This window comes from Mesoplodon mirus (genome assembly GCF_964341445.2).
Source record: "Mesoplodon mirus genome assembly, chromosome: 5".
Classification (NCBI taxonomy): domain Eukaryota; kingdom Metazoa; phylum Chordata; class Mammalia; order Artiodactyla; family Ziphiidae; genus Mesoplodon; species Mesoplodon mirus.
In genome coordinates this window covers 85,648,368-85,674,523 of record NC_138980.1, presented here as the reverse complement: position 1 = coordinate 85,674,523, position 26,156 = coordinate 85,648,368, and the positions used below count along the sequence as shown (strand labels likewise).

At 46.1% G+C, this 26,156-nt stretch overlaps 3 protein-coding genes across 26 annotated transcripts in view; 1 reads left to right on the top strand and 2 right to left on the bottom strand.

Moving 5' to 3' along the window:
• Positions 1–26,156, top strand: part of LOC309804101 (zinc finger protein 226-like) — a 439,178-nt gene that overhangs the window by 25,456 nt on the left and 387,566 nt on the right. The gene's annotated exons all lie outside the window — the stretch shown is intronic.
• Positions 4,076–6,461, bottom strand: LOC309804422 (protein FAM170A-like; the record flags this gene model as incomplete). The annotated part of the gene is made up of 2 exons (XM_082621760.1): positions 4,150–6,461; positions 4,076–4,082 (listed from the first exon to the last, which is right to left on the bottom strand). Exons 1-2 carry the CDS (start codon positions 4,677–4,679, stop codon positions 4,076–4,078), a joined length of 537 nt encoding a protein of 178 aa, XP_082477886.1. The 5' UTR covers positions 4,680–6,461.
• LOC309804421 (protein FAM170A-like) lies at positions 15,639–19,599 on the bottom strand (the record flags this gene model as incomplete). Its single annotated transcript, XM_082621759.1, has 2 exons — positions 15,639–17,142; positions 19,596–19,599. The coding sequence occupies 2 exons, from the start codon at positions 19,597–19,599 to the stop codon at positions 16,280–16,282; spliced, it is 867 nt and encodes a 288-aa protein (XP_082477885.1). The 3' UTR covers positions 15,639–16,279.

Sequence of the window (26,156 nt, the reverse complement as noted above, 5' to 3'; positions counted from 1 at the left end):
ATACAGAGGCCAAGTGACTTGCCCAAGACACTGGAGCAAATCAAAATCCATGCCTCTGTAATCATTTTGCTCTATTGCCTCTGTCTGGGAGGCTCGATGATTTGGCAACTAAAACCTTAAATATCATGTTCCATTTTTATATGTCTGACACAAGCGTGGGGCTGTGATACGGGGTAACTAACCTGACTACTTTTGAAAACCCTTATGCACCTGGATGAAAGTAAGCCAGGGACTGGAAGCTCTAGATTTAAGGTTTCCTACCAACTTTTAATAATAGCTTCTTGAATGCAATTTATGTAATGTCAGGTCTAGGATGTAGTCCAGATAGTAACAGAAAAATGGAGATATGTAGAAAAATAGTTAAAGTTGACAAGTATTGGGAGTGTAGTATTTTTGGGGCCAGCATGTAGACCACAGGAAAACTTGCTGTTTCCATCCCAAAGGGAAGAGCCCTACGTTGCAACTGCCAAGGTCCCTGGGGCAGCAAGTGTGCTCACTGCTTAGTAAAGAAGCATCCTCAGTTTGATAGAATCATATGGGAGTCTTACATTTGGTTAGCAGTTCTACATTCTTGATGTAATGATGTTTTCAGGGTTTGGGAGGGTATCAAGCTCTGAAAATACCCTTGGAGAGATTTGCTTATTAAGTTTGGCTTTTTCAATCTCCCTACTACTTCTTTACTAAACACCAGGCGGTTTCCTTCACTTTTCAGAACCATGTTGTTTTTCCCTTGTCTAATGAGCTTTGAAATACTTTTGGATGAGCTATTAAGTTTGGGAAAAAATAAACATCTCTTTAAAAACAAGGAAGATAATAACAATGACACGTAGAAAAAACTCTAAAACAGAGAATATCCTCCATTCTGGCCAATGACTGGGGGTGGAAGGTTCGTACTCGCTGTCCAGGACGTAGAAATAAAAGCTGAGGAGGCGCTGAGGCGTCTCCTGGATCTCTATAAGCCTCCATCATTTCTGCTGAGTAGGGTTGACAGATAAAATATAGGCTGTTTAGTTAAATATGAATGTCAGAAAAACAACGAGTACATTTTGAAGATAAGTATGCCCCAAATAGTACATAGGATCTACTTATACTAAAAGTGATGACTTATTATTCATGTGAAGTTCAAGTTTAACTGGGTATCCTGTATTTTTATTTAGTAAATCTGACAGCCCTACTGATGATCCACAATGGAGGCAGTTGAGGAGCGGTACATGCTGGCGCTCGGACAGTCAGGAATTGCTTCAGCAGATCCAGGTACAGTATGAAATTCTTTCTGGATGTAGCTCAGAAGCCATGGCCAGCCCTTGACTGCAAGTACTGCCTCGGGTTTCCCTGAGGTGGGGTAAACCTTCCTCTTAATGGCCTTTTGGTAAGTCTGGAAGACCATATCCAAGGGGAGCCCCAAAGTCAGTTTCATCCTCACAACCATGTTTCCAATTCCTGGAATTGGCTGCATGTGACTCCCAAGAGATGAGGAGGTTTGTGAAAATTGGGAGTGTCATAGCTTGAACCCTTTGTAGGTAAAGTTTTGGTGTTCTGAGAGTTTTAACAGGATCAGTGTGAAAGACTCCAGGTCCCCGGGTAGATAGAAATAATCCTGTTCTACTTCTGTGTATGTGACAAGTCTCTAATAGTTCAGAGAGCAAGTATCTGGTCTTAGAAAGAGTGATCCAAGCTTGGATGTTTCTGGTGACAAGGCAAGGTCGTGAGTTTGAAGTTCACCTTTTATGGTTGAGGAGACAATAAGGTTGTCAGAAGGGCAATCATGGAGGAGACCTTGGCTTCATCCATTGTGCAGGCTTGTATATGTGGTTCTATGTAGATTGTGTTTCAGAGGTGGAGCTTGTTTACAACTATGAACATTCTCCGATGTGCTTTTTGGACCTTCATTCCCAGAGCGAGAGCAGTGCCTAGGCTCTAGAAATGCCATGGATATTCTGAGCTGTCAGTGGCATTTCCCAGGTACTGTTCCCTTGGTGCTGCTCCTTGAAAGGTCCAAAGGGATTATCATCTGTCTTGTGGCGGGTCCTAGCATTGTGAAAGGAAGCTGCTGCACCGGGCTCAGAGGATTTCGGCTGTGGTGGGAGTAGTAGTAGTAGTACGACTATAAATGGTATCACAGCATATCTATTCCAGCTGGAGAGTGGTGTTGGGGGGTAATGAAGGGGGGCTTTTATTGTACTTTTATACATTGTACCCTTGAAACTAATTCAATTTTTTAAAATTAATTAATTTCTTTGGGGCTGCATTGGGTCTTTGTTGCTGCTAGCGGGCGTTCTCTAGTTGCAGTGAGCGGGGGCTCCTCTTGGCTGTGGTGCACGGGCTTCTCATTGCAGTGGCGTCTCTTGTTGCGGAGCACGGGCTCTAGGCACGCAGGCTTCCGTAGTTGTGGCACGTGGGCTCGGTAGATGTGGCACACGGGTTCTAGAGCGCAGGCTCGGTAGTTGTGGCGCGCGGCCTTAGTTACTCCGTGGCACGTGGGATCTTCCCAGACCAGGGCTCGAACCCATGTCCCCTGCATTCGCAGGCATATTCTTAACCACTGCTCCACCAGGGAAGCCCAATAATTCAGTTTTTTATACAGAGAGTATTCCTAATATTATTCCAAAATTTTAAAAATATGTAGTTGGATAACACTATGAAAAATTAACTGATATATTCTTTTATTATTTCTCTTTGCTTGCTGGATGTTTTTCCCCCTCCAGTCAGCTAGGCACTCTGAGTTCACTGCATTAGGAAGGTAAAGACTCAGCAGAAATGAGGGAGAAAAAAAGAAAATTCTCAGCTTTGGAATGTTCACAACGGAGGCCACAGTAGAACAGGTGAGAGTTCTGTGAACCAAAACTAAATGTCGTCTCAAATGCAAAAAAGTATTCTCTGCACTGGGAGGCAGGAGAGGGAGGGAGGGAAGGACTGAAGGAGAGAGATCAGTGTGGCCAGGGACATGGAGACTGTGCTTGAGGACGATAGGCCCAGGAAGAGAATCAGAATCTGGAGAAGATTCAGCCTGCACGTGATCATTGCCTCCAGCCAGCACCCTCATCTCAGACCTTGGGAAATTCAGAGAGAGAGTGGGAGTAAGTCAGGAGGGCCACGGGCATAGTCTGTGTGGCAGGGGTTGTGGCCATTCCCTATTTGTGAGGAGTCGCCAGCAATTTGCAGGCCTCTTCTGGAAAATGCTGGCGGACGTCTCTAGTGCTTATGTGAAAGCTTGTTCACAAACCTTGAAAGATACAGATGTAGATGACAGATAGATGCATAGATAGAAAAATGTAATTAAATAAAACCTCCAGGAAAGGTTTGGAAAATGCCCTTTATTGCATAGGACGTTTCTGTTGTCATATGATGTTAGACTGAGTGCCGGTCCCTTCATCCTCCTTCAGAGCACGGCATTCTGTCTGCTAGTATCCCGAGGGTCCTTTCTTCTCCCTGGAAGGGATAAAACAAATGAGGTAGAACAGGAAGAGACAAGCAGCACTCCAAGCTCTGCTGGTCAGGGTTACCCTCCAGCGTTGCCTTAATGCTCAGAGCCACACACACCACAGTGAGCTTGGCTCCAGATCAACTACCACGCAACGAAGGTTCTGGAACATTTCCATATCTCGGGGGACCTCATTTCCACGTGACTCTCTTTCATATTCCCCTTTGTCACAGAAGGCTAGGTACAGTGGTCCGGGTGAGATCTCAGCTCAGGCCCAAGGCTCTCAGACCTCAAAGTTCCGGTCCTGCAAGGGCCCCTGTCCTCTCTTCAGACCACTCCTGGCTCTCTCTGCCGACAAGGAGCTGCTGGTGGTACGTCCTCTAAGAGTTGAGGTCCATCGTGCAGACCCTGAGAAAACTCCTAGGAAAAGGCTCCACATTCTTGTTGAAGTCAACAGAGCTCAATTCCTTTGGAAGTGCTGGGTGTGTCCCAAGTTGCTGCAACTGCAGAGCCATTAGGTAAACCAGCACATGTGTGCGGCCCCTTCCCTTAGACTCCTCTGGGCCCTCGTGACATAGGCTCAGAAGAGTGCCAGCCTCAAGCCTTACCTCTTCCAAGGCCACACCGTCTCCAGGATCTTCTGTCCCATGAAGCTCAGTTGCTGTGTGGAACCCAAAAGAGAGAAAAGACCCTGCCTGCGGGGTCTCTTCGGGCTGGGGCCTTCTAGCTTCTCTTCCTCGTCCTCCTCGTCTTCCTCGTCCTCAGAGGTGGTCTCGGGTTCCACACTGCCCTCCTCCTCAGGGGTGCTCTCGAATTCCACATTGGCCATCCACTGGGCGATGTTGAGATGAAAGAAACGGCAGCCGAAGCCCTCCAGGACGCCGCCCTTCACGTGCTGCTGGAGGATCTCCACGGTGTGGAAGACCCGGCAGCAGGCCATGCACCTGAAGCCGGTCTCCATGGTCACCATCCAGGCCGGTGTCTTGGCCCTGGGTGTCTCCTGGACTGCAGGTGACCCTGATGGGCTGCCTGGCTCTGCCCTTTCCTCATACTCTTTCTCCTCCCCAGTGGGCTCACTGTCAGACAGGAGGCTTTCGGTGAACACATCAGAGGGGTAAGTGCCTACTGTGCACGCATCCTCAGGAAGGGTCACTTCTTCTATCGTCAGCTGGTTTTCAGGCAACTCCAAGGGTTTCTTTGTCTTCCAGGAGACAGCTACACCCTTGTTCACTTGTACCTGCATGTAGTATATTTTCATGCCCCTTTCCTCTTTGTCTGGGTGCAGATAGTGCTTACAGGGTGAAGAGGGTGAGGAGGAGACACAGTGTGATGGGGGAGCAGTCTCCCCTTTTTCCTGAACCTGGGCTAGGGGTGCTTTAGGCTGGGCAGTGTCTCGATGTGATCTCCGGATTCCTGAAAAAGGAAATTAAAACCATAATAACATGCATGGGCCGTGCCAGAAGCTGAGGGAGCAGGTGTGGTAGACGAGAGAGGGACATTTGCATGAGGTAGCTATGTCGTGAGCTTGGTGTCTGTTGGCCGTAGGACGGAGCGGTGTATCTGGTGTCATCTGTGGGCTTTTCATGTGCGTGTGGGGGGATACTGGAGCGGTGTCTGTGTACAGGGGTGTGGAGTATGGTGGTGAGGGCTGTGGTATGTGAGCGACGCGGGTGGATGCGTGTACGACGAGGAGTGTGATTTTGGGAATATCGGTGGTGCATTACTTGTGGAATGGGGCTGTGGTGCTTGGGGTTTCTGTGTGCACTGAGAAGGGCTGTGCCTGGAGGGCGGATGTATGTGTGAGCTGTGTGGACCTGAGCTGGATGGTCCTGCTCTCAGGCTGGAGATCTATGATGTAGAACTCTGTCCTTCTCTGGAAGCAAAGGCAAAGACAAACCCTACATTTTCCTCTGAAGATGCTTAATCTGGTCCCTCTTCCCTCCACCTCAAGCCCAGACCTTTCCGGCCCCTGCTCCTTGACTTCGCCACCGTGGTAGTACCAGGATCCACACACCCCCGCCCCAGACTCAGCTGGGATCCACGCCCTCGTAACAGCTCAGCCATCCTGCCCAGGCTCCTCCAGAGAGCCCTCATCACCTCTGATGACCCTGGGTTTCCTCTCAGCCTCCCTGGGATCTGTGTGCCTCCTGCCTCACAGCCAAGCACCCCCTCACCTGAGGAGCCCCGCGCCCTTACCAGCGTAGATGAGCTTGCGCGGAGAAGAAGCACAGGAGAAGTATGTAGAGGCAGAGGAGACCTCCACTGCCTCTGGGCTGCAGCCTTTGGCCACCACAGTGGATCCAAGCTGAGGGGGATCCTCTTGTGACTTCGAGATTCCTGAGGGAGGAATGAAAGGCTCAGGGTGGGTTCATCAGTCCTCTGTCCACAAATACTTACCGAGTGTCTGGCACGTGTCAGGTGCAGTGAATACACACAGTTGAGAGTGTGGTTCCCAGTGGATACTCCAGTATTTAATTCAAATCAGTACTTACTCTGTCACTGTCTTGTTGGTAATGTAGGCCTGGGTGGTGACTGTGAGTATGTGGGAAGAGTGAGTGATGTGTATCAGTTAAGTCTGTGGTAAGTGTGGGGTTGGCATGGGGAGCACGGTGGAGATGTGTCTTATCTGTGTCTGTGGCCTTTGTGTGCATGGTTTCTGTTCACAAGTCAGGAATTCTGGGACATGTAACTTTTCCTCATTACATGGTGTGGCTTGTATTTATGGTGTGTGTTCATTCATTCATTCACCAAGATTCAGTAAGCAGCTACTCCTGTGTATCCGGCACTCTTGCATTGTTGTAGTCTCTGGTAACGCTGCACATTCTAGTAGGGGAAGACACACACTAAACAAAAATACAATAAATATATAATACCTGAGCTGGTGGTAAGTATATAAGGGTTGCCAGACTAAGCGAAGAAAAATACAGGGCACCCAGTTAAATTTCAGTTTCAGATAAACCCAGAATAATTTTTTAGTGTAAGTATTCCCATGCAGTATTTGGTCTTACTTATTTTTAGTGTAAGTATGGCCCATACAATATTTCGGACATACTGATACTGAAAACTTACTTGTTGTTTATCTGGAATTCAAATTGAACTGGATAGCCCCTATTTTATCTGGCAACCCTGACATGGGTTAGTGAGACTGTGGTTTACTGTGGTTTGTACAAAGCGGGTCTGGCATTACTCAAGAATGTGTTACAAGTGTGGTGTGTATGACACGTGACTGGTTCTTTTAGAGGTATTTAGAGATGGCTGAAGTTAGGTGTGTGTGTGCGAGAGTTGAGGAGATATATAGCGTGTGTGTGTGTGTGTGTCCTATATATATAGTGTGTGTGTCTATATACATATCTCATCTCCAGCGTTTGGTGTTGGAGGAGAGGATTGTGATACAGGTGGGTTGTATGAGAACGTAGTACAGGAGGGATGCGTGTATATACCTCCGTGTGCTGTGTGTGGTTTAATACGGAAGTTCTATGTGGGGTGTGTGATATTTTTGCTGTATCAGAGTGTACATGGGTGTATGAGTTACTGTCTCATAAAACACCCCTAACAAGAGTTCTGTATACACTCTTACATACACCGAGTGTCACCCAGGTCCAGGCAGGGTGACAAGAACTTTACCACGCAGACTTATATCTGATAAGCACTCTACCCCCATTCATCCTGCTCTTCTCTGCACTACAACACACACACACACACACACACACACACACACTCAGACACACACACACAGGAACATAGAGAGAAATATTCTGAATGGTGAGGGGCAGTCATTGCCTTCCCCAGTCTGTCATTGCCTTCCCCAGCCTCTCCCAGCCACTGCCTGAAAATCTGCCTGCTGTCTAGAGCTCCATTCCCAGGGCCCATCCTACAGTCTCCTGGGCCCTGGGTCTGGTAGGAGCTACTGGGCTCTAATCTGGGGCAGAGGCCTCTAGCTGGAGCTTTGGGGTGACCACCCCTCTCCCAGGGCAAGCTACTCGCCTACATTTAATGCACGCAGGCGTCACGTGGCCCGTGGCTGTCAGAGCTCCCCGCAGGACCTTGAGGACATTTCTCACCCTTGCCCACGCGGTCTCAGTCTCTGGAAAGCCCTTCCCTTCCCTTGGTCTCCTTTGGGAAATTGTTCCTGTTGAAGGAATAAAACCTCCTTGCTTTCAATATGACACCATCCCTAGACAAACAATCTTCTTTTGAACTGTATTCCACTTGTCAACATATTTTTCAACAGGGTCTTCAACTCATGGGGCTTCTCTTTCCACTTTGGTAAAAGAGGCCAAGCAACTCATGGGTCTCTCTCAGCATCCTTGCCTCCTTCACATCCCCCACCTCATGACCCCAGGGAAAGATGCAAGAGAATAAGAGAGAAATCGGGGACTGAGAAAAGCTGCACCTCTAGGTCTGTGCAAGCAGGATGCAGCCTGCTGTGAGTCCGACAAAGCTCCAGGCCCGGCAGCCCCAGGAGAGAGTCCTCAGAGCAGCGGAGCTGACCTTCCATTTCCCAGGGGACATCTGGCCGTTCTGTGCCGTCTCACACCACAGGGAGCCTCCGGATGGATACGGCAGCATCAGTGAGACAAGGTCTCTCGCTCCCTGCTTCACAGGTGACACGTTCTCAGTCCCCCTCTCCCTAGAGAAGGTTCAGTTTGGCAGAAACCCATGTGCCCCAGTCAAGTTGCCCCCCACATACCTCCTCCCTTCTCGGCAGTTTCCTGGGACTCTTCATTTTCCAGGTGTTTCCTCTTTTGTCGCCGTTTCATCGTACCAACTAGAAGTCTCCCTTAGAAGATGCCTCAAGAGATGTCCAACTCCTCCTCTTCCCTACAGGCTGGCCCTTGTTGGCTCTTGGGCAATCCGTTGAAATGATTCAATACAAATAAAAATAGTCAAGTCTCCTAAATGGCTGAAAAACTTGTACCACTTATTGAACCAGCAGTGCTGCCTAGTGCTCACCAGGGCTGTTAAGTTTCCAAGGTTGCCAGGCGCACAGCAGGATTCTGTGACCTCAGTGATGACATCGGAGCATTCTGTAGACCTAGGTTGAGCACAGTGTCTGCAATAGCACAGGCCCCGTTTTCAAGAACAATTCCTGTTTCCCAGCCGAACCTTTCCCGTGAAAGGGAAAGGTTCATACCACATCTATTATAAATTGTATCATACCATATCTATTATAAAATGAACATTTTGATTGGAGATCTTTTAATGTCTTATATAGAGATTTAATATGAATATTTTAAATGGTCTCCAGTTTCCCTGTGGATTATTGACATTTTAAACTCTGCGCTTCAATTTTCCCTCAATACCTGTAATTTTGTCACGGCTATTTCTGTACTTAAAGATGAGTAACTATATAATTGATTTCTTCATTTTTCCCATCTCTTTCCAAGGTACTGAATTTGATTGTATCTTACGAATGAGTGAAAAATGCTAGTCCTTGAGTCAGGACATTGGGCCCTTTACCAAGGAACTCAACCTGTCTGGGCTTCAGCTTCTGTCTGTGCGATCGAGAGGCTTGGCCTAGCTGACTTTTCAAATGCTGTGTTTCTTTGATTCACTCTCACTTACTGATCTGCTACTTACGAAGAGGGCCTGTTCTCATAAAGTAAGAACAGGCGTTTTTTAATCCTTGGGTTGGGCAGAGTTTAAGTGGTCGTACTCAGTTTGTTACTTATATTTACTTTTACGTATGCTTAGCTCTAAATAATTTATATGGCTCTTGTGACTCTTTTTAGATCTTCTTTTTTTCTTATTTTCTTTTACAGTTTCTAATTTATTATCGCCAGTGTAGAGGAGCCTGATTGATTTTTAAAATGTATTGATCTTGTATGTGTCTGCCTTGTTGAACCGTCTTATTAGTTCCTGCTAGTTTATCTGTGGGTTCTTTTGGGTCTCCTAGATAAATGAACATATTAAACGTAAATAATGTGTTCTTTGGATAAAGTTTATTTTCTTGCATCTCTATATATAGAAGCAATATGTTGAATTGATTTAAATATTTAAATACTTACCTACCTGTTATCACAATCTAACGTTCTTGATCTTATTTTCTTTCAATCAATATTATGTTTTCAGGATTTATCCACGTGAATCCATATAGATGTAGGTCTTTGATTTTTGACTGTTTGATATTATTTCATCACATGCGTATAGCATCATTTATTTTCCATTCAAGCATTATTGGACAATTGGATTGTTTCCCTCCCTTCTCTAGAACAAACAACGTTTCCTAGAATATCCCCGAAGGTGTCTGACAGTCGAGAAGGGCCAGGCTGCCCGAAGATTCCTACTTGCTTTTAGCCAGCTTCCAACAGGCCATCTCCAGCCAGCAATTTGAAGCACAGATGAAATGAAACCTCCCCCAAGTGTGGAGATCTTAGGAGCTTCCTAGAAGGTGGGAGGTTCATGATAGGCATCCTGCTGGGATCCCAGGGGAGTCTGAGCTGGCCTGAACCTCATCTTCCTCCCCCACCTCTCAAGAGAAATGTGGAGGAAAGAAGACTTCAAAAACTGTGAGTAGGCAGAGGGAGAGAGATTGGGGGCCGAAGCTGCAACTGAGGTCTTGGAGTGGGCTGTGAGGACGCAGAGCCTCTAGAGAGCCAGGCTCTGCCTTCTGAGCACTTCTCCCCTAAGGCTGCTCATCATTCAGGTGATAGCAGGCATATACAGCCGACTCGGCCCACACTGTCACAGAAAGCCTTATCAGAATCTCTTCTTCTTCATACACTCTTGTGTCTGTTACTTGGTTATTGCCTTCGGGACTCCACTGATGTGAACCACAGTTGCTAGGGGATGGAGGACACTAGTGACCCATCTTGCTCTGTGGCCTCAGTCCACAGCTTGAGGGTAAGGCAAGAGGCCAAATGAAGGTCAAGAAGGAAAGATGGCGTTTGAAGAGAAGACCTGAGTTAAGGGTGTCTTCTCAAGTCTTGATGAATGAAATGGTAGCTCCAGTACCTGAAGTCCTGCTTGTTCTCAAGGCTGACCACGGGGCTGGGTGCACTCAGTGAAGGAACCGTATACACTTAGTATTTCCTTGCTTGCTCACACTTGCCCTCCTCTGATACACACTCTGCAAGACTGATCTTCCCCTGAAACAACTTTCCACCTGCCACTGTCATCTCATGAACATTTGCTTCCCCTTCCTAGTGTCCCCCTAGAATGCCATTGCAGCCAATTCATAATTTGATAATCATGCTTCTTACCATAGTCTCAGCAACTTCTGATAAATTTTATTCACTTCATTCCATAGTCTTCACACATCAATAATCTTCCTTAACTTCCTAGCTGCAGGTTAACCCATTCGGAATCATTTCTTTTTCTTTCTCTTCTTTGGCAAATCCTTTCTATCTTTTAAGGTCTTTTTCTTGTCTCTCTACCATCCTGCCTTCCTGAACTTCTTTTTTTTCCGTTTAAGTAACCTTTCAATCTCCTTCCCCAACTTCCTCATAAACATTGAGAGTTTATTCCTCACACGTTAGACAGCCGTTTATGAATGGCCAGGCATAATGGACTCAGAATGAGTTGGCACCCCCGAGGTACCTGTCTTGCTGGGGAGCCACAGGTGAAGGGCTGGCTGCTGGACACATGTTTGCATGGAGTCAGGCTGAGTGGCCTCGGGGTGTTTGCTCTGCACTTGTGTGTGTTTCTCCCTAGTTGGTTTCCTTGTCCAGCCACCTGTGACCTCGCTCCATCCAGCCCAGGGAATCCTTCTCATCACAGGGGTAGGATGTTTGTCTCGTTTTCCGTCACATCCTTTCCCCAAAGTTTGGTTGTGAGTTGTTCCCATTCCAAAGACGTTTCCTCTTTGAAGAGAAAAGAGAAAATCTTTTCTCTCCTTTTCTCTCACTTCACTTCTGCTCTATTATCTCCTCCGTCCAGAATGGCCCCCTGACTCAAATGGGTGTAGATCCGAAGATGGCAAGAAATGCCAGCAATTCTGAAATAATAATACGGATGTATCAGGAACACTTGAAAACCTTTATCCCGCCACATTCAAAAAAATTGCACTTCCAGTGTATTCAGAGTCTCAGTGTAGAAACACAAATGATGTAGAAATTGAATGACACTCAAGGTTTTCTTTCCTCCTTTCCTGATTTATTCTAATCCTCCAAGTTAACATGATGAACTATTTGTTATGTAACCTTTCAGACATTTTCTACACATGCACACTTTTCTTTTTCTGACACAAGAGTGTGAACTAGGTCACTTTCAACATGCTGTGATTCTGTGATTCACTGTCTCCCACCGAGTCATCCACTGATAAAGTAATCTGTTTCATGGAGAAATATGTCCAATAGCTAATAGCCAATGTCTGTGGAGTGCTTACTCTGTGTCGGTTTCTTGTAACTACAGATCTTTTGTACAACGTACCCATGGACCAGGTACAATTATAACCCCCAAGTGACAGATAAGTGCAGATAAGTACAAATAAATACAGAGGCCAAGTGACTTGCCCAAGACACTGGAGCAAATCAAAATCCATGCCTCTGTAATCATTTTGCTCTATTGCCTCTGTCTGGGAGGCTCGATGATTTGGCAACTAAAACCTTAAATATCATGTTCCATTTTTATATGTCTGACACAAGCGTGGGGCTGTGATACGGGGTAACTAACCTGACTACTTTTTTTTTTTTTTTAAATCATTTTATTTTTATTTTTTTTAATTTTTTACTTTTTGCTTTATAACAAATTTAATCAGCTATACATATACATATGTTCCCATATCCCCTCCCTTTTGCGTCTCCCTCCCACCCTCCCTATCCCACCCCACCAGGCGGTCACAAAGCACCGAGCTGATCTCCCTGTGCTCTGCGGCTGCTTCCCACTAGCTATCTACCTTACGTTTGGTAGTGTATATATGTCCATGCCGCTCTTTCACTTGGTCACAGCTTACCCTTCCCCCTCCCCATATCCTCATGTCCATTCTCTAGTAGGTCTGTGTCTTTATTCCTGTCTTACCCCTATGTTCTTCATGACATTTTTTTTCTTAAATTCCATATATATGTTAACCTGACTACTTTTGAAAACCCTTATGCACCTGGATGAAAGTAAGCCAGGGACTGCAAGCTCTAGATTTAAGGTTTCCTACCAACTTTTAAAAATAGCTTCTTGAATGCAATTGATGTAATGTCAAGTCTAGGATGTAGTCCAGATAGTAACAGAAAAAATGGAGATATGTAGAAAACTACTTAAAGTTGACAAGTATTGGGAGTGTAGTATTTTTGGGGCCAGTGTGTAGACCACAGGAAAACTTGCTGTTTCCATCCCAAAGGGAAGAGCGCTGTATTGCAACTGCCAAGGTCCCTGGGGCAGCAAGTGTGCTCACTGCTTAGTAAAGAAGCATCCTCAGTTTGATAGAATCATATGGGAGTCTTACATTTGGTTAGCAGTTTCTACCTTCTTGATGTAATAATATTTTCAGGGTGTGGGAGGGTATCAAGCTCTGAAAATACCCTTGGAGAGATTTGCTTATTAAGTTTGGCTTTTTCAATCTCCCTACTACTTCTTTACTAAACACCAGGCGGTTTCCTTCACTTTTCAGAACCATGTTGTTTTTCCCTTGTCTAATGAGCTTTGAACTACTTTTGGATGAGCTATTAAGTTTGGGAAAAAATAAACATCTCTTTAAAACAAGGAAGATAATAACAATGACATGTAGAAAAAGCTCTAAAACAGAGAACATCCTCCATTCTGGCCAATGACTGGGGGTGGAAGGTTCGTGCTCGCTGTCCAGGACGTAGAAATAAAAGCTGAGGAGGCGCTGAGGCGTCTCCTGGATCTCTATAAGCCTCCATCATTTCTGCTGAGTAGGGTTGACAGATAAAATATAGGCTGTTTAGTTAAATATGAATGTCAGAAAAACAACGAGTACATTTTGAAGATAAGTATGCCCCAAATAGTACATAGGATCTACTTATACTAAAAGTGATGACTTATTATTCATGTGAAGTTCAAGTTTAACTGGGTATCCTGTATTTTTATTTAGTAAATCTGACAGCCCTACTGATGATCCACAATGGAGGCAGTTGAGGAGCGGTACATGCTGGCTCTCGGACAGTCAGGAATTGCTTCAGCAGATCCAGGTACAGTATGAAATTCTTTCTGGATGTAGCTCAGAAGCCATGGCCAGCCCTTGACTGCAAGTACTGCCTCGGGTTTCCCTGAGGTGGGGTAAACCTTCCTCTTAATGGCCTTTTGGTAAGTCTGGAAGACCATATCCAAGGGGAGCCCCAAAGTCAGTTTCATCCTCACAACCATGTTTCCAATTCCTGGAATTGGCTGCATGTGACTCCCAAGAGATGAGGAGGTTTGTGAAAATTGGGAGTGTCATAGCTTGAACCCTTTGTAGGTAAAGTTTTGGTGTTCTGAGAGTTTTAACAGGAGCAGTGTGAAAGACTCCAGGTCCCCGGGTAGATAGAAATAATCCTGTTCTACTTCTGTGTATGTGACAAGTCTCTAATAGTTCAGAGAGCAAGTATCTGGTCTTAGAAAGAGTGATCCAAGCTTGGATGTTTCTGGTGACAAGGCAAGGTCGTGAGTTTGAAGTTCACCTTTTATGGTTGAGGAGACAATAAGGTTGTCAGAAGGGCAATCATGGAGGAGACCTTGGCTTCATCCATTGTGCAGGCTTGTATATGTGGTTCTATGTAGATTGTGTTTCAGAGGTGGAGCTTGTTTACAACTATGAACATTCTCCGATGTGCTTTTTGGCCCTTCATTCCCAGAGCGAGAGCAGTGCCTAGGCTCTAGAAATGCCATGGATATTCTGAGCTGTCAGTGGCATTTCCCAGGTACTGTTCCCTTGGTGCCGCTCCTTGAAAGGTCCAAAGGGATTATCATCTGTCTTGTGGCGGGTCCTAGCATTGTGAAAGGAAGCTGCTGCACCGGGCTCAGAGGATTTCGGCTGTGGTGGGAGTAGTAGTAGTAGTACGACTATAAATGGTATCACAGCATATCTATTCCAGCTGGAGAGTGGTGTTGGGGGGTAATGAAGGGGGGCTTTTATTGTACTTTTATACATTGTCCCCTTGAAACTAATTCAATTTTTTAAAATTAATTAATTTCTTTGGGGCTGCATTGGGTCTTTGTTGCTGCTAGCGGGCGTTCTCTAGTTGCAGTGAGCGGGGGCTCCTCTTGGCTGTGGTGCACGGGCTTCTCATTGCAGTGGCTTCTCTTGTTGCGGAGCACGGGCTCTAGGCACGCAGGCTTCCGTAGTTGTGGCACGTGGGCTCGGTAGATGTGGCACACGGGTTCTAGAGCGCAGGCTCAGTAGTTGTGGCACGCGGCCTTAGTTACTCCGTGGCACGTGGGATCTTCCCAGACCAGGGCTCGAACCCATGTCCCCTGCATTTGCAGGCATATTCTAAACCACTGTGCCACCAGGGAAGCCCAATAATTCAATTTTTTATAAAGAGAATATTCCTAATATTCTTCCAAAATTTTAAAAATATATAGTTGGATAACACTATGAAAAATTAACTGATATATTCTTTTATTATTTCTCTTTGCTCCCTGGATTTTTTTTCCCCCTCCAGTCAGCTAGGCACTCTGAGTTCACTGCATTAGGAAGGTAAAGACTCAGCAGAAATGAGGGAGAAAAAAAGAAAATTCTCAGCTTTGGAATGTTCAAAACAGAGGCCACAGTAGAACAGGTGAGAATTCTGTGCACAAAAAATAAATGTCGTCTCAAATGTAAAAATGTATTCTCTGTACTGGGAGGCAGGAGAGGGAGGGAGGGAAGGACTGAAGGAGAGAGATCAGTGTGGCCAGGGACATGGAGACTGTGCTTGAGGACGATAGGCCCAGGAAGAGAATCAGAATCTGGAGAAGATTCAGCCTGCACGTGATCATTGCCTCCAGCCAGCACCCTCATCTCAGACCTCGGGAAATTCAGAGAGAGAGTGGGAGTAAGTCAGGAGGGCCACGCACATAGTCTGTGTGGCAGGGGTTGTGGCCATTCCCTATTTGTGAGAAGTCCCCAGCAATTTGCAGGCCTCCTTTGGAAAATGCTGGCGGACGTCTCTAGCGCTTATGTGAAAGCTTGTTCACAAACCTTGAAAGATACAGTTGTAGATGACTGATAGATAGATGCATAGATAGAAAAATGTAATTAACTCAAACATCCAGGAAAGGTTTGGAAAATGCCCTTTATTGCATATGATGTTCCTATTGTCATATGATGTTAGACTGAGTGCCGGTCCCTTCATCCTCCTTCAGACCATGGCATTCTGTCTGCTAGTATCCCGAGGGTCCTTTCTTCTCCCTGGAAGGGATAAAACAAATGAGGTAGAACAGGAAGAGACAAGCAGCACTCCAAGCTCTGCTGGTCAGGGTTACCCTCCAGCGTTGCCTTAATGCTCAGAGCCACACACACCACAGTGAGCTTGGCTCCAGATCAACTACCACGCAACGAAGGTTCTGGAACATTTCCATATCTCGGGGGACCTCATTTCCATGTGACTCTCTTTCATATTCCCCTTTGTCACAGAAGGCTAGGTACAGTGGTCCAGGTGAGATTTCAGCTCAGGCCAAAGGCTCTCAGACCTCAAAGTTCCGGTCCTGCAAGGGCCCCTGTCCTCTCTTCAGACCACTCCTGGCTCTCTCTGCTGTCAAGGAGCTGCTGGCAGTATGTCCTCTAAGGGTTGAGGTCCATCGTGCAGACCCTGAGAAAACTCCTAGGAAAAGGCTCCACCTTCTTCTTGAAGTCAACAGAGCTCAATTCCTTTGGAAGTGCTGGGTGTGTCCCAAGTTGATGCAACTGCAGAGCCATTAGGTAAACCAGCACATGTGTGCGGCCCCTTCCCTTAGACTCCTCTGGGCCCTCGTGACATAGGCTCAGAAGAGTGCCAGCCTCAAGCCTTACCTCTTCCAAGGCCACACCGTCTCCAGGATCTTCTGTCCCATGAATCTCAGTTGCTGTGTGGAACTCAAAAGAGAGAAAAGACCCTGCCTGCGGGGTCTCTTCGGGCTGGGGCCTTCTAGCTTCTCTTCCTCGTCCTCCCCGTCCTCCTTGTCCTCCTCGTCCTCCTCGTCCTCCTCGTCCTCCTCGTCCTCCTCGTCCTCCTCGTCCTCAGAGGTGGTCTTGGGTTCCACACTGCCCTCCTCCTCAGGGGTGCTCTCAGATTCCACATTGCCCATCCACTGGGCCATGTTGAGATGAAAGACACGGCAGCTGAAGCCCTCCAGGACGCCGCCCTTCACGTGCTGCTGGAGGATCTCCACGGTGTGGAAGACCCGGCAGCAGGCCATGCACCTGAAGCCGGTCTCCATGGTCACCATCCAGGCCGGTGTCTTGGCCCTGGGTGTCTCCTGGACTGCAGGTGACCCTGATGGGCTGCCTGGCTCTGCCCTTTCCTCATACTCTTTCTCCTCCCCAGTGGGCTCACTGTCAGACAGGAGGCTTTCGGTGAACACATCAGAGGGGTAAGTGCCTACTGTGCACGCATCCTCAGGAAGGGTCACTTCTTCTATCGTCAGCTGGTTTTCAGGCAACTCCAAGGGTTTCTTTGTCTTCCAGGAGACAGCTACACCCTTGTTCACTTGTACCTGCATGTAGTATATTTTCATGCCCCTTTCCTCTTTGTCTGGGTGCAGATAGTGCTTACAGGGTGAAGAGGGTGAGGAGGAGACACAGTGTGATGGGGGAGCAGTCTCCCCTTTTTCCTGAACCTGGGCTAGGGGTGCTTTAGGCTGGGCAGTGTCTCGATGTGATCTCCGGATTCCTGAAAAAGGAAATTAAAACCATAATAACATGCATGGGCCGTGCCAGAAGCTGAGGGAGCAGGTGTGGTAGACGAGAGAGGGACATTTGCATGAGGTAGCTATGTCGTGAGCTTGGTGTCTGTTGGCCGTAGGACGGAGCGGTGTATCTGGTGTCATCTGTGGGCTTTTCATGTGCGTGTGGGGGGATACTGGAGCGGTGTCTGTGTACAGGGGTGTGGAGTATGGTGGTGAGGGCTGTGGTATGTGAGCGACGCGGGTGGATGCGTGTACGACGAGGAGTGTGATTTTGGGAATATCGGTGGTGCATTACTTGTGGAATGGGGCTGTGGTGCTTGGGGTTTCTGTGTGCACTGAGAAGGGCTGTGCCTGGAGGGCGGATGTATGTGTGAGCTGTGTGGACCTGAGCTGGATGGTCCTGCTCTCAGGCTGGAGATCTATGATGTAGAACTCTGTCCTTCTCTGGAAGCAAAGGCAAAGACAAACCCTACATTTTCCTCTGAAGATGCTTAATCTGGTCCCTCTTCCCTCCACCTCAAGCCCAGACCTTTCCGGCCCCTGCTCCTTGACTTCGCCACCGTGGTAGTACCAGGATCCACACACCCCCGCCCCAGACTCAGCTGGGATCCACGCCCTCGTAACAGCTCAGCCATCCTGCCCAGGCTCCTCCAGAGAGCCCTCATCACCTCTGATGACCCTGGGTTTCCTCTCAGCCTCCCTGGGATCTGTGTGCCTCCTGCCTCACAGCCAAGCACCCCCTCACCTGAGGAGCCCCGCGCCCTTACCAGCGTAGATGAGCTTGCGCGGAGAAGAAGCACAGGAGAAGTATGTAGAGGCAGAGGAGACCTCCACTGCCTCTGGGCTGCAGCCTTTGGCCACCACAGTGGATCCAAGCTGAGGGGGATCCTCTTGTGACTTCGAGATTCCTGAGGGAGGAATGAAAGGCTCAGGGTGGGTTCATCAGTCCTCTGTCCACAAATACTTACCGAGTGTCTGGCACGTGTCAGGTGCAGTGAATACACACAGTTGAGAGTGTGGTTCCCAGTGGATACTCCAGTATTTAATTCAAATCAGTACTTACTCTGTCACTGTCTTGTTGGTAATGTAGGCCTGGGTGGTGACTGTGAGTATGTGGGAAGAGTGAGTGATGTGTATCAGTTAAGTCTGTGGTAAGTGTGGGGTTGGCATGGGGAGCACGGTGGAGATGTGTCTTATCTGTGTCTGTGGCCTTTGTGTGCATGGTTTCTGTTCACAAGTCAGGAATTCTGGGACATGTAACTTTTCCTCATTACATGGTGTGGCTTGTATTTATGGTGTGTGTTCATTCATTCATTCACCAAGATTCAGTAAGCAGCTACTCCTGTGTATCCGGCACTCTTGCATTGTTGTAGTCTCTGGTAACGCTGCACATTCTAGTAGGGGAAGACACACACTAAACAAAAATACAATAAATATATAATACCTGAGCTGGTGGTAAGTATATAAGGGTTGCCAGACTAAGCGAAGAAAAATACAGGGCACCCAGTTAAATTTCAGTTTCAGATAAACCCAGAATAATTTTTTAGTGTAAGTATTCCCATGCAGTATTTGGTCTTACTTATTTTTAGTGTAAGTATGGCCCATACAATATTTCGGACATACTGATACTGAAAACTTACTTGTTGTTTATCTGGAATTCAAATTGAACTGGATAGCCCATATTTTATCTGGCAACCCTGACATGGGTTAGTGAGACTGTGGTTTACTGTGGTTTGTACAAAGCGGGTCTGGCATTACTCAAGAATGTGTTACAAGTGTGGTGTGTATGACACGTGACTGGTTCTTTTAGAGGTATTTAGAGATGGCTGAAGTTAGGTGTGTGTGTGCGAGAGTTGAGGAGATATATAGCGTGTGTGTGTGTGTGTGTCCTATATATATAGTGTGTGTGTCTATATACATATCTCATCTCCAGCGTTTGGTGTTGGAGGAGAGGATTGTGATACAGGTGGGTTGTATGAGAACGTAGTACAGGAGGGATGCGTGTATATACCTCCGTGTGCTGTGTGTGGTTTAATACGGAAGTTCTATGTGGGGTGTGTGATATTTTTGCTGTATCAGAGTGTACATGGGTGTATGAGTTACTGTCTCATAAAACACCCCTAACAAGAGTTCTGTATACACTCTTACATACACCGAGTGTCACCCAGGTCCAGGCAGGGTGACAAGAACTTTACCACGCAGACTTATATCTGATAAGCACTCTACCCCCATTCATCCTGCTCTTCTCTGCACTACAACACACACACACACACACACACACACACACACTCAGACACACACACACAGGAACATAGAGAGAAATATTCTGAATGGTGAGGGGCAGTCATTGCCTTCCCCAGTCTGTCATTGCCTTCCCCAGCCTCTCCCAGCCACTGCCTGAAAATCTGCCTGCTGTCTAGAGCTCCATTCCCAGGGCCCATCCTACAGTCTCCTGGGCCCTGGGTCTGGTAGGAGCTACTGGGCTCTAATCTGGGGCAGAGGCCTCTAGCTGGAGCTTTGGGGTGACCACCCCTCTCCCAGGGCAAGCTACTCGCCTACATTTAATGCACGCAGGCGTCACGTGGCCCGTGGCTGTCAGAGCTCCCCGCAGGACCTTGAGGACATTTCTCACCCTTGCCCACGCGGTCTCAGTCTCTGGAAAGCCCTTCCCTTCCCTTGGTCTCCTTTGGGAAATTGTTCCTGTTGAAGGAATAAAACCTCCTTGCTTTCAATATGACACCATCCCTAGACAAACAATCTTCTTTTGAACTGTATTCCACTTGTCAACATATTTTTCAACAGGGTCTTCAACTCATGGGGCTTCTCTTTCCACTTTGGTAAAAGAGGCCAAGCAACTCATGGGTCTCTCTCAGCATCCTTGCCTCCTTCACATCCCCCACCTCATGACCCCAGGGAAAGATGCAAGAGAATAAGAGAGAAATCGGGGACTGAGAAAAGCTGCACCTCTAGGTCTGTGCAAGCAGGATGCAGCCTGCTGTGAGTCCGACAAAGCTCCAGGCCCGGCAGCCCCAGGAGAGAGTCCTCAGAGCAGCGGAGCTGACCTTCCATTTCCCAGGGGACATCTGGCCGTTCTGTGCCGTCTCACACCACAGGGAGCCTCCGGATGGATACGGCAGCATCAGTGAGACAAGGTCTCTCGCTCCCTGCTTCACAGGTGAGACGTTCTCAGTCCCCCTCTCCCTAGAGAAGGTTCAGTTTGGCAGAAACCCATGTGCCCCAGTCAAGTTGCCCCCCACATACCTCCTCCCTTCTCGGCAGTTTCCTGGGACTCTTCATTTTCCAGGTGTTTCCTCTTTTGTCGCCGTTTCATCGTACCAACTAGAAGTCTCCCTTAGAAGATGCCTCAAGAGATGTCCAACTCCTCCTCTTCCCTACAGGCTGGCCCTTGTTGGCTCTTGGGCAATCCGTTGAAATGATTCAATACAAATAAAAATAGTCAAGTCTCCTAAATGGCTGAAAAACTTGTACCACTTATTGAACCAGCAGTGCTGCCTAGTGCTCACCAGGGCTGTTAAGTTTCCAAGGTTGCCAGGCGCACAGCAGGATTCTGTGACCTCAATGATGACATCGGAGCATTCTGTTGACCTAGGTACAGCACAGTCTCTGCAATAGCACAGGCCCCGTTTTCCAGAACAATTCCTGTTTCCCAGCCGGACCTTTCCCATGAAAGGGAAAGGTTCATACCACATCTATTATAAATTGTATCATACCATATCTATTATAAAATGAACATTTTGATTGGAGATCTTTTAATGTCTTATATAGAGATTTAATATGAATATTTTAAATGGTCTCCAGTTTCCCTGTGGATTATTGACATTTTAAACTCTGCGCTTCAATTTTCCCTCAATACCTGTAATTTTGTCACGGCTATTTCTGTACTTAAAGATGAGTAACTATATAATTGATTTCTTCATTTTTCCCATCTCTTTCCAAGGTACTGAATTTGATTGTATCTTACGAATGAGTGAAAAATGCTAGTCCTTGAGTCAGGACATTGGGCCCTTTACCAAGGAACTCAACCTGTCTGGGCTTCAGCTTCTGTCTGTGCGATCGAGAGGCTTGGCCTAGCTGACTTTTCAAATGCTGTGTTTCTTTGATTCACTCTCACTTACTGATCTGCTACTTACGAAGAGGGCCTGTTCTCATAAAGTAAGAACAGGCGTTTTTTAATCCTTGGGTTGGGCAGAGTTTAAGTGGTCGTACTCAGTTTGTTACTTATATTTACTTTTACGTATGCTTAGCTCTAAATAATTTATATGGCTCTTGTGACTCTTTTTAGATCTTCTTTTTTTCTTATTTTCTTTTACAGTTTCTAATTTATTATCGCCAGTGTAGAGGAGCCTGATTGATTTTTAAAATGTATTGATCTTGTATGTGTCTGCCTTGTTGAACCGTCTTATTAGTTCCTGCTAGTTTATCTGTGGGTTCTTTTGGGTCTCCTAGATAAATGAACATATTAAACGTAAATAATGTGTTCTTTGGATAAAGTTTATTTTCTTGCATCTCTATATATAGAAGCAATATGTTGAATTGATTTAAATATTTAAATACTTACCTACCTGTTATCACAATCTAACGTTCTTGATCTTATTTTCTTTCAATCAATATTATGTTTTCAGGATTTATCCACGTGAATCCATATAGATGTAGGTCTTTGATTTTTGACTGTTTGATATTATTTCATCACATGCGTATAGCATCATTTATTTTCCATTCAAGCATTATTGGACAATTGGATTGTTTCCCTCCCTTCTCTAGAACAAACAACGTTTCCTAGAATATCCCCGAAGGTGTCTGACAGTCGAGAAGGGCCAGGCTGCCCGAAGATTCCTACTTGCTTTTAGCCAGCTTCCAACAGGCCATCTCCAGCCAGCAATTTGAAGCACAGATGAAATGAAACCTCCCCCAAGTGTGGAGATCTTAGGAGCTTCCTAGAAGGTGGGAGGTTCATGATAGGCATCCTGCTGGGATCCCAGGGGAGTCTGAGCTGGCCTGAACCTCATCTTCCTCCCCCACCTCTCAAGAGAAATGTGGAGGAAAGAAGACTTCAAAAACTGTGAGTAGGCAGAGGGAGAGAGATTGGGGGCCGAAGCTGCAACTGAGGTCTTGGAGTGGGCTGTGAGGACGCAGAGCCTCTAGAGAGCCAGGCTCTGCCTTCTGAGCACTTCTCCCCTAAGGCTGCTCATCATTCAGGTGATAGCAGGCATATACAGCCGACTCGGCCCACACTGTCACAGAAAGCCTTATCAGAATCTCTTCTTCTTCATACACTCTTGTGTCTGTTACTTGGTTATTGCCTTCGGGACTCCACTGATGTGAACCACAGTTGCTAGGGGATGGAGGACACTAGTGACCCATCTTGCTCTGTGGCCTCAGTCCACAGCTTGAGGGTAAGGCAAGAGGCCAAATGAAGGTCAAGAAGGAAAGATGGCGTTTGAAGAGAAGACCTGAGTTAAGGGTGTCTTCTCAAGTCTTGATGAATGAAATGGTAGCTCCAGTACCTGAAGTCCTGCTTGTTCTCAAGGCTGACCACGGGGCTGGGTGCACTCAGTGAAGGAACCGTATACACTTAGTATTTCCTTGCTTGCTCACACTTGCCCTCCTCTGATACACACTCTGCAAGACTGATCTTCCCCTGAAACAACTTTCCACCTGCCACTGTCATCTCATGAACATTTGCTTCCCCTTCCTAGTGTCCCCCTAGAATGCCATTGCAGCCAATTCATAATTTGATAATCATGCTTCTTACCATAGTCTCAGCAACTTCTGATAAATTTTATTCACTTCATTCCATAGTCTTCACACATCAATAATCTTCCTTAACTTCCTAGCTGCAGGTTAACCCATTCGGAATCATTTCTTTTTCTTTCTCTTCTTTGGCAAATCCTTTCTATCTTTTAAGGTCTTTTTCTTGTCTCTCTACCATCCTGCCTTCCTGAACTTCTTTTTTTTCCGTTTAAGTAACCTTTCAATCTCCTTCCCCAACTTCCTCATAAACATTGAGAGTTTATTCCTCACACGTTAGACAGCCGTTTATGAATGGCCAGGCATAATGGACTCAGAATGAGTTGGCACCCCCGAGGTACCTGTCTTGCTGGGGAGCCACAGGTGAAGGGCTGGCTGCTGGACACATGTTTGCATGGAGTCAGGCTGAGTGGCCTCGGGGTGTTTGCTCTGCACTTGTGTGTGTTTCTCCCTAGTTGGTTTCCTTGTCCAGCCACCTGTGACCTCGCTCCATCCAGCCCAGGGAATCCTTCTCATCACAGGGGTAGGATGTTTGTCTCGTTTTCCGTCACATCCTTTCCCCAAAGTTTGGTTGTGAGTTGTTCCCATTCCAAAGACGTTTCCTCTTTGAAGAGAAAAGAGAAAATCTTTTCTCTCCTTTTCTCTCACTTCACTTCTGCTCTATTATCTCCTCCGTCCAGAATGGCCCCCTGACTCAAATGGGTGTAGATCCGAAGATGGCAAGAAATGCCAGCAATTCTGAAATAATAATACGGATGTATCAGGAACACTTGAAAACCTTTATCCCGCCACATTCAAAAAAATTGCACTTCCAGTGTATTCAGAGTCTCAGTGTAGAAACACAAATGATGTAGAAATTGAATGACACTCAAGGTTTTCTTTCCTCCTTTCCTGATTTATTCTAATCCTCCAAGTTAACATGATGAACTATTTGTTATGTAACCTTTCAGACATTTTCTACACATGCACACTTTTCTTTTTCTGACACAAGAGTGTGAACTAGGTCACTTTCAACATGCTGTGATTCTGTGATTCACTGTCTCCCACCGAGTCATCCACTGATAAAGTAATCTGTTTCATGGAGAAATATGTCCAATAGCTAATAGCCAATGTCTGTGGAGTGCTTACTCTGTGTCGGTTTCTTGTAACTACAGATCTTTTGTACAACGTACCCATGGACCAGGTACAATTATAACCCCCAAGTGACAGATAAGTGCAGATAAGTACAAATAAATACAGAGGCCAAGTGACTTGCCCAAGACACTGGAGCAAATCAAAATCCATGCCTCTGTAATCATTTTGCTCTATTGCCTCTGTCTGGGAGGCTCGATGATTTGGCAACTAAAACCTTAAATATCATGTTCCATTTTTATATGTCTGACACAAGCGTGGGGCTGTGATACGGGGTAACTAACCTGACTACTTTTTTTTTTTTTTAAATCATTTTATTTTTATTTTTTTTAATTTTTTACTTTTTGCTTTATAACAAATTTAATCAGCTATACATATACATATGTTCCCATATCCCCTCCCTTTTGCGTCTCCCTCCCACCCTCCCTATCCCACCCCACCAGGCGGTCACAAAGCACCGAGCTGATCTCCCTGTGCTCTGCGGCTGCTTCCCACTAGCTATCTACCTTACGTTTGGTAGTGTATATATGTCCATGCCGCTCTTTCACTTGGTCACAGCTTACCCTTCCCCCTCCCCATATCCTCATGTCCATTCTCTAGTAGGTCTGTGTCTTTATTCCTGTCTTACCCCTATGTTCTTCATGACATTTTTTTCCTTAAATTCCATATATATGTTAACCTGACTACTTTTGAAAACCCTTATGCACCTGGATGAAAGTAAGCCAGGGACTGCAAGCTCTAGATTTAAGGTTTCCTACCAACTTTTAAAAATAGCTTCTTGAATGCAATTGATGTAATGTCAAGTCTAGGATGTAGTCCAGATAGTAACAGAAAAAATGGAGATATGTAGAAAACTACTTAAAGTTGACAAGTATTGGGAGTGTAGTATTTTTGGGGCCAGTGTGTAGACCACAGGAAAACTTGCTGTTTCCATCCCAAAGGGAAGAGCGCTGTATTGCAACTGCCAAGGTCCCTGGGGCAGCAAGTGTGCTCACTGCTTAGTAAAGAAGCATCCTCAGTTTGATAGAATCATATGGGAGTCTTACATTTGGTTAGCAGTTTCTACCTTCTTGATGTAATAATATTTTCAGGGTGTGGGAGGGTATCAAGCTCTGAAAATACCCTTGGAGAGATTTGCTTATTAAGTTTGGCTTTTTCAATCTCCCTACTACTTCTTTACTAAACACCAGGCGGTTTCCTTCACTTTTCAGAACCATGTTGTTTTTCCCTTGTCTAATGAGCTTTGAACTACTTTTGGATGAGCTATTAAGTTTGGGAAAAAATAAACATCTCTTTAAAACAAGGAAGATAATAACAATGACATGTAGAAAAAGCTCTAAAACAGAGAACATCCTCCATTCTGGCCAATGACTGGGGGTGGAAGGTTCGTGCTCGCTGTCCAGGACGTAGAAATAAAAGCTGAGGAGGCGCTGAGGCGTCTCCTGGATCTCTATAAGCCTCCATCATTTCTGCTGAGTAGGGTTGACAGATAAAATATAGGCTGTTTAGTTAAATATGAATGTCAGAAAAACAACGAGTACATTTTGAAGATAAGTATGCCCCAAATAGTACATAGGATCTACTTATACTAAAAGTGATGACTTATTATTCATGTGAAGTTCAAGTTTAACTGGGTATCCTGTATTTTTATTTAGTAAATCTGACAGCCCTACTGATGATCCACAATGGAGGCAGTTGAGGAGCGGTACATGCTGGCTCTCGGACAGTCAGGAATTGCTTCAGCAGATCCAGGTACAGTATGAAATTCTTTCTGGATGTAGCTCAGAAGCCATGGCCAGCCCTTGACTGCAAGTACTGCCTCGGGTTTCCCTGAGGTGGGGTAAACCTTCCTCTTAATGGCCTTTTGGTAAGTCTGGAAGACCATATCCAAGGGGAGCCCCAAAGTCAGTTTCATCCTCACAACCATGTTTCCAATTCCTGGAATTGGCTGCATGTGACTCCCAAGAGATGAGGAGGTTTGTGAAAATTGGGAGTGTCATAGCTTGAACCCTTTGTAGGTAAAGTTTTGGTGTTCTGAGAGTTTTAACAGGAGCAGTGTGAAAGACTCCAGGTCCCCGGGTAGATAGAAATAATCCTG